The sequence below is a fragment of the Trichechus manatus genome, unplaced genomic scaffold (genome assembly GCF_000243295.1).
Source record: "Trichechus manatus latirostris isolate Lorelei unplaced genomic scaffold, TriManLat1.0 scaffold00004, whole genome shotgun sequence".
In the NCBI taxonomy this organism is placed as follows: domain Eukaryota; kingdom Metazoa; phylum Chordata; class Mammalia; order Sirenia; family Trichechidae; genus Trichechus; species Trichechus manatus.
Genome location: NW_004443940.1, coordinates 20,911,736 through 20,919,981, shown reverse-complemented (window position 1 = coordinate 20,919,981; position 8,246 = coordinate 20,911,736). Strand labels below are relative to the sequence as shown.

The following is an 8,246-nucleotide window of genomic DNA, read 5'->3' as shown; positions in this document are numbered from 1 at the left end:
GTATTTTGGAGCCCTGTTGTTGGGTACGTAAATATTTATTATAGTTATGTCCTCCTGGTGTATTGACCCTTTAATCATTATATAGTGTCCTTCCTTATCTTTTGTGGTGGATTTTACTTTAAAGTCTATTTTGTCAGAGATCAATAGTGCCACTCCTACTCTTTTTTGAGTGTTGTTTGCTTGATATATTTTTTTCCATCCTTTGAGTTTTAGCCTGTTCGTGTCTTTAAGTCTAAGGTGTGTCTCTTGTAGGCAGCATATAGATGGATCATGCTTTTTTAACCAATCTGCCACTCTCTGTCTGTTTATTGGTGCATTAAATCCGTTTACATTCAGTGTAATTATTAATAGGTATGAGTTTAGTGCTGTCATCCTGATATCTCTTTTCGTGTGTTGTTCACAGTTTGTTTGTTCTCCTCAATTTTCTGTGCTGAGTCGTTTTTCTTTATGTATTTTTTTTTTTCATCTTTTTCTTTGTTGTAGATTTTGTGTTTGCTGGGTTTTTATGTTTTTCTACTTTTTTATTTTGATTTGTAGGATTGTTAATTCCTTTGTGGTTACCTTAATATTTACCCCACAATGTCAGTTTTATTTGAGAGGTTAGCCATGACATTTTTGTTTTCTCTTTTCATATTTTATCTTCCATTATGACGTGTCTGGAACAGGGTATGTGGCAAAATGTGAAGTTTCTATGACATTCTGACACTGTGTTTTTTTACTGATTTTTTACAAAATAAGAACAAAACAGTGAAAATTAACATAATGAATATATATGCTGTACAAAACAGCAAGGCTGTCAAGGTTTAACTGTGGAACAGAAGACAGCAACACCAAGTGACAACTCAAAATGTTCATTCCTAAGCTTCTCATCAACAGTATGACTCCATTACACAAAATAATGATTTAGAGTTGTCCATGTTTCACACCAAATTATGAGTTGAAAATTCCTGTAATTGCCAAAGTACCTTAATTTTATAGGGAAAAAAAATAGTATTAAATGTATGTCAACTCCTAGTATTTACCAAAATTAAAGTCATGAAATAGGGCATAGAAGTCTCTTAAACTACCAAGTCCATAGTACATTTTTCAGTGTAAATCAGCTTCTCTTAAATTTGGCCCAATTGCTGTCAGGTTCTTAAACAATCCTAAGTGTATAAACATGTAACAGGCCTTTCTTTCAATCAAGTGGAGGTTTGGAAAAGTTGAATTGTGGGGACATCAGTTCCTAATGGAATAAAAGCACAAGTATCCACAATTGTTAGGGAAGTCCTAAGGAGGAAGTAAGAATTGCAATTTTTTCTAAGAGGACTTCAATTTTGAGTTCAAAAGTCAATTATACATGCAGCACTCCAACAAATACTTAAAACATATTACCACCTACCTTCTTTATCACCTCGAGCACTACCCACAAGGAATCTGGACACTAAGGGTGTGCTTGATAAGGATAAACAAGTAGAAATGAAGACACTTTGAGTGGCTCTGATCTGTAAGAAGTGTCCCCACAATAAGCCAAATCCAATCATTAATAGGGTCATATAACATGGTCCTTGTAAGGATATCTTCCATACCTTAAAGAGAATACATTTATTTATATATATTTTAATAGCAAGAGGCTATCTCTTGACTATCACCATAAACAGTACATACATTATTTATAGTCTAAATATATAGTATATAAGGCATATTATGTGCTAGACATTGTTTTAAGTGCTACACACACATACACACACTCATTTAACCCTCAGAATAAATTTCTGAGGCAGATATTATTATTTACCCCATTTTTAGATGAGAAAACTGAGGCATAAAAAAGGCTGAGTAACTTGCCTAGGGTCGCATGGATAGTAAATGTTGGAGTAAGGATTTAAACACAGGCAGTGTGGTTCTATAATCAAACTGATATTTATTAAGTACCTAGTAGTTTGCAATTGGTTATTAACCCAAAGGTAGGTAGGTCGAACACACCCAGTAGCTCCACGGAAAAAACGTCTGGTGAACTGCTTTTGTAAGGATTACAGCCAAGAAAACCCTATGGAGCAGTTCTACTCTATAACACACGGGGTCGTCATGAGTTGGGGGTCAACTAGATGGCAGCTAACAACAGTATACATTGAGCACTGTGCTATATGTGACAAAAAATGTGGAAGAAATAAGGTTTAAGCCTTACCCTGGAGGGCTTTCAATCTAGTTGAGATAATAAAAACTATCTGATATTTATATAAACACAAATATTATATACTAACAAAAGAAATGAAACTTAAAAATGATTCTTATTCTACTTTAAATGATTTGTTTTAGATTTAAATCTACTTGTTCATTTCTTTTCTTCTTCTCCCTATACCTTCCCAACTATCCCTCTTCCAATCAAAACCAGTATTTAATAAGCACTAATCTCCTAATTCAAGGACTTCTACTAAAAGTAAAAATGGTAGGAAAACCATAGAAAGAAGTGATACGGAAGACGGAAGGTCTAAACACAGACGTTTTGGAGCAGTGAAGTCAAAGGCAAGCACTCGGGGGTCCAAAAAGCTAACCTAGTCTCATCTGTGTGTCAACTATATTTATTTTTGAGTGCTTTGGAGTATATTAGTTTTCTCCCCCTCCTTTCTTTCTGTTTCTTAGTAAAAAGCAATACTTTTTTACAAAATTACAAAATCCTCTTTGCGAAATCAAGGAACTTGGGACGCTCTTCCTCAGGCTGTTAGTCAATCTACTACTGCTGCTAAATGAGCAGATTCAGACATTGACCAGTCTCAGCAGTCAAACTTAGCTGTCAACCTGCCTGTACACTGTGGAAGCTTCTACAACCAAATAAATGAATTATAGGAACCTTCTAACCTGGGAAATCCACGCATACTTTATTTGACCCTTATAGAGGCTGAACAATGGGAAGACTGGCAGAGAGGTAACTGAGTTCAATTCAAAGCCAAATACATATTCTGCTTAAGTTCCCTCTGCTATGTAATTCTGATGAACTCAGGCCCGACTCTCTCCTTCCAGAAGAAGGGGAAAGAATTTTAGCCCCCTGTGGCGGTGGAAGCTAAAACCGACATGGAGTCCCTTATGCCATGCTAAAGAGCACGGCTACTACTACCTGGTTCCACAGGGCAAAAGTTTAAGATGATAAATAACCCCTTTTAGAAATACTGTCACCCCTCAGTATCTGCGGGTTCCACATCTGCAGATTCAACCAACTGCTTATGGAAAATATTTGGGAAAAAAAGTTCCAAAAGAGCAAAACTTGAATTTGCAGCACTCCGAGCACAACGCTGAATCCATGCAATTGAGATGTGCAGGCATACCTCGCTGTAGCCCTTTGGCATTTCACAGATGCTTCCAGTCTCTCTTCAACACTGGTTGTCTGAGCTTTGCTTGCCTCACATTTAATTTGTTCCCTATTTGTGTTGTGCGTATCATTTGTTTCTGTGAAAAAATGGCTCCTAAAAAGCAATGAAGTGGTGAAAGCAATCCCTCAAAGGCTAAGTGTGAGGGAGTTCAGGAGAGCAAGAGGAAGGAGTTTCAGGCTAGCAAGGGCTGGCTAGCTAGCTCTGGAAAGCGCTACAGCCTCCAGAACTTCAAGATCATGGGCGGATCCGCAGCCAGCATCAGCATTCCCAGAAGCGCTCAAGAAACTCATAGAAGAGAAAAGCTACTGTGATGGTTAAGATTGTGTGTCAACTTGGCTGGGCCATGATTCTCAGCGTTTTAATGTAATCACTCCCATGACTGAATATACTGTGAGTAGCCAATCAGATGAAAGGGAGTCTCCTTGGGGGTGTGGCCCGCATCGGTATATAAGCAGACATTCTGGTTTTTTGCTCGCTCTGGATCCTGCGGCCACTTCCTGTCATCTTATCTCCCGTTCTTGGGATTTGAGCTGTCAGCTTATCCACCGAACCTGGGATTCATTGATCTGCACAGCCTGTGAGCAGAAGCCCTGCTCTCCGACCTGCCCATCTTGGGCTTGCCAGTTTCTGCAGCTGTGTGACTTGGGAGAGGCCTCTACCCTGATCCATGGACTTGGGACATTCTAGCCTCTACAGTCACATGAGCTGTTTCCTTGATATAATCTCTCTCTCTATATATATATATTTATACACTTTACTGGTTTTGCTTCTCTAGAGAACCCAGCCTAAGACATTTGGTACCGGGAGTGGTTCTAGAGAAACAAAATTGTAAGGATGAGTTTTCTAAATTGGTTCTCAAGTCTAGTTAGTCATAAAGACGTTGATGACTCTGCTTCCAGCAGTAAAGAGGTCACTGCTGGTCCATGGAGCGAGGTGGCAATAAATATGCAAAATATCACCACCGGTAGATCAGGTATTGGTGAAAGGTGAGGCTCAGGGTGAACACGTGTGATATCTTTCTACAGCTTTGTCAGAATGAGAAGTATAAGGAAGCTGGTTGGTTTGTCCTTCTTTCACTAGACAAACTGATGAAGGATAGAGATGTGCTCAGGGCTTCAGAGTCAAGTCTCAAGTGCCGCATACATGACCTCAAGGCTTCCACTTGTGCTTTGAAAGAAAGCCTTATTTCTTGTAGTAACAGAGCCTAAATTGCTGAAAACCAAACCCAGAGTCTTATTGTAAGAGTGGCTGAATTACAACGCCAGCTCAATTGCAAACCTTGAGAGGTTTCTGAAGTTAAAGTAAGGGCATTGATTGGGAAGAGATGGGATCCTGAGACTTGGGATGGGGACATATGGGCAGATAATCAGGAAGCTGGGGACTCTGAGCCTGTAAATTCCATTGAATCATTTCTGCCAGCAGAACCAGTTCCCTCTGAAGAGATTACTTCATGTTTGTCTGCTAAACCACCCTGCCCAGAAAAACCATTAGCCCCTCCACTCCCACCTGAGAAGATTAGCCCTAGCCCAGCTGCCTCTAAAGAGCCCTTGCCTGAGTCATTGCCTGGAGCAACACCTGAGGCAGATGCCTCACAAGATAATGCTGAATGTTCTCAAAACAATTCCACACTACCAATTCTGGCTTCTAGACCTATAACTAGGCTTAAGTCCCAGCGAGCCCCAAAAGGTGAAGTACAAGGTGTGACCCAGAAGGAGGTATGCTACACTCCAAAAGAACTACTCGAGTTTTCTAATATGTACAAACAGAAACCTGGGGAATACATGTGGGAATGGCTATTAAGGTCATGGGATAATGGTGAAGGAACATCAGTCTGAGTTTATTTACATCGGTCCACTAAGCACAGACTGTTCATTCAATGTTTCAGCTAGAGAAGTTAGGAAAGGATCAAATAGTTTATTTGGTTGGGTTGCTGAAGCATGGATTATGAAGTGGCCGACACTAAATCACCTGCCTTGGTATACTGTAGAAGAAGGTATCCAAAGGCTTAGGGAAATTGGCATGCTGGAGTGGATTTATCAAGTTAGACCCACAGACCCACACATAGAGTGTCCAGAGGACACACCTTTTACCACAACTGTGAGGAACAAATTTGTGAAGGGAGCTCCAGAATCCTTGAAGACTGCTGTCATTGCTATTTTATGTAAGTCAGATTTGACAGTGGGAACTGCCCTAACTGAATTAAGACACCTAACTACAATGGGGCTGATTGGACCCCGCGGTAGTAGGGGCCAAGTGGCTGCACTCAATTGACAAAGACAAGGTGGGCGTGGTTACAGTAATGGACACAGGAGTCAACGCAGTAATCAGAATAGTCTGACTCGTATGGACTTATGGCATTGGCTACTTAGTCATAGTGTCCCTAGGAGTGAAATAGATAGGAAATCTACTAAATATTTACTTGATCTATACAAACGGCTGAATTCTAGGTCAGGTGAACAGCAGTCTAACTCGAATTGCCAGAATAGAGAGAAACGGTCCCTCAATCAATTCCCAGATTTGAGCGAGTTTAAAGACCTACAACCCTTTGAATGAAGGGGAGGCCGGGTCCCCTGAAGGAAGGACTCCAACACACTGCCAAAAATTTTTACTGTTCATCTTTCTCCCAGCCTTCCCCAAAGGGACCTACGGCCTTTTAAGAGAGTGACTGTTCACTGGGGAAAAGGAAATAATCAGACTTTTCGGGGATTACTGGATACTGGCTCTGAGCTGACACTAATTCTAGGAGACCCAAAACGTCACTGTGGCCCACCAGTCAGAGTGGGGGCATATGGAGGTCAGGTTACTAATGGAGTCTTGGCTCATGTCCGTCTCACAGTAGGTCTCCGAACCCATCCTGTTGGGATTTCCCCAGTTCCAGAATGCATAATTGGAATAGATATACTTAGCAACTGGCAGAACCCCCACATTGGATCCCTGACGAATAGAGTAAGGGCTATTATTGCAGGAAAAGCCAAGTGGAAGCCATTAGAACTCCCCCTACCTAGAAAAATAGTAAACCAAAAGCAATACTGCATTCCTGGAGGGACTGGAGAGATTACTGCCACCATCAAGGACTTGAAGGATGCAGGGGTGGTGATTCCCACCACATCCCCATTCAACTCACCTATTTGGCCTGTGCAAAAAAAGATGGATCTTGGAGAATGACAGTAGATTATCGAAAACTTAACCAGGTGGTGACTCCAATTGCAGCTGCTGTTCCAGATGTAATTTCACTGCTTGAGCAAATTAATACATCTCCTGGTACCTGGTATGAAGCTATTGATCTGGCTAATGCCTTTTTCTCCATACCTGTTTCAAAGGACCACCAGAAGCAGTTTGCCTTCAGCTGGCAAGGCCAACAATACACCTTCACTTGCCTACATCAAGGCAACATTAACTCTCCAGCCCTATGTCATAATTTAGTCCACAGGGACCTTGATCGCCTTTCCGTTCCACAGGATATCATACTGGTCCATTACATAGATGACATTATGCTGATTGGACCTAGTAAGGAAGAAGCGTCCATGACTCTGGACTTACTGGTAAAACGTCTGCGTGCTAGAGGGTGGGAGATTAATCCCACAAAAATTCAGGCACCTTCCACTTCCGTGAAATTTCTAGGGGTCCAGTGGTGTGGGGCATGTCGAGACATTCCTTCTAAAGTGAAGGACAAGTTATTGCTTCTTGCTGCTCCCACAACTAAAAAGGAGGCACAACGCCTACTGGGCCTCTTTGGATTTTGGAGGCAACATATTCCTCATTTGGGTGTGCTACTCTGGCCTATTTATTAAGTGACTCAAAAAGCTGCTAGTTTTGAGTGGGGACCAGAACAAGAGAAGGCTCTGCAACAGGTTCAGGCTGCTGTGCAAGCCGCTCTGCCACTTGGACCATATGATCCAGCTGATCCAATGGTGCTTGAAGTGTCAGTGGCAGATAGAGATGCTGTTTAGAGTCTTTGACAGGCCCCTATTGGTGAATCAGAACACAGACCCTTAGGATTCTGGAGCAAAGCTCTGCCATCCTCTGCAGATAACTACTCTCCTTTTGAGAAACAACTTTTTGCTTGTTACTGGGCCTTAGTAGAGACTGAACGCTTAACAATGGGACACCAAGTCACTGTGAGGCCTGAGCTACCCATCATGAACTGGGTGTTGTCTGACCTACAGAACCATAAAGTTGGACGTGCACAGCAACACTCCATCATTAAATGGAAGTGATGTATTCGAGATCAGGCCCGAGCAGGACCCGAAGGCACAAGTAAGTTGCATGAGGAAGTGGCCCAAATGCCCATGGTCTCCACTCCTATCACATTACCTTCCATCTCCCAGTCTGCACCTACGGCCTCATGGGGAGTTCCTTATGATCAGTTGACTGAGAAAGAGAAAACTCGTGCCTGCTTTACAGATGGTTCTGCGCGATATGCAGGCACCACTTGAAAGTGGACCGCGGCAGCACTACAGCCCCTTTCTGGGACCTCCCTGAAGGACAGTGGTGAAGGGAAACCCTCTCAATGGGCAGAACTTCGAGCAGTGCACCTGGTTGTTCATTTTGCTTGGAAGGAGAAATGGCCAGATGTGCAATTACATACCGATTCATGGGCTGTGGCCAATGGTCTGGCTGGATGGTCAGGGACTTGGAAGGAACATGATTGGAAAACTGGAGACAAGGATTTATTGGGAAGAAGTATGTGGACAGACCTCTCCGAATGGGCTAAAGAAGTGAAGATATTTGTGTCTCATGTGAATGCTCACCAAAGGGTGACCTCAGCAGAGGATGATTTTAACAATCAAGTGGATAGGATGACGCGTTCTGTGGCAACCAGTCATCCTCTTTCCCCAGCTATTCCCATCATTGCTCAATGGGCTCATGAACAAAGTGGCCATGGTGGCAGGGATGGAG

General features: G+C 42.2%; 1 protein-coding gene across 11 annotated transcripts in view; it reads right to left on the bottom strand.

Moving 5' to 3' along the window:
* The window catches only part of TFDP1 (transcription factor Dp-1), a 266,300-nt gene that overhangs the window by 230,651 nt on the left and 27,403 nt on the right, over positions 1-8,246 (bottom strand). For all 11 annotated transcript variants that reach the window (XR_002824493.1, XR_002824491.1, XR_002824492.1 and 8 more), the window contains one exon: positions 1,382-1,568. Coding sequence is in view for 5 of the 11 variants with exons in the window: in XM_023733479.1 (XP_023589247.1) it covers positions 1,382-1,568 (187 nt within the window). In the remaining 6 variants the exon portion in view is untranslated. The remainder of the gene's footprint in view (positions 1-1,381; positions 1,569-8,246) is intronic.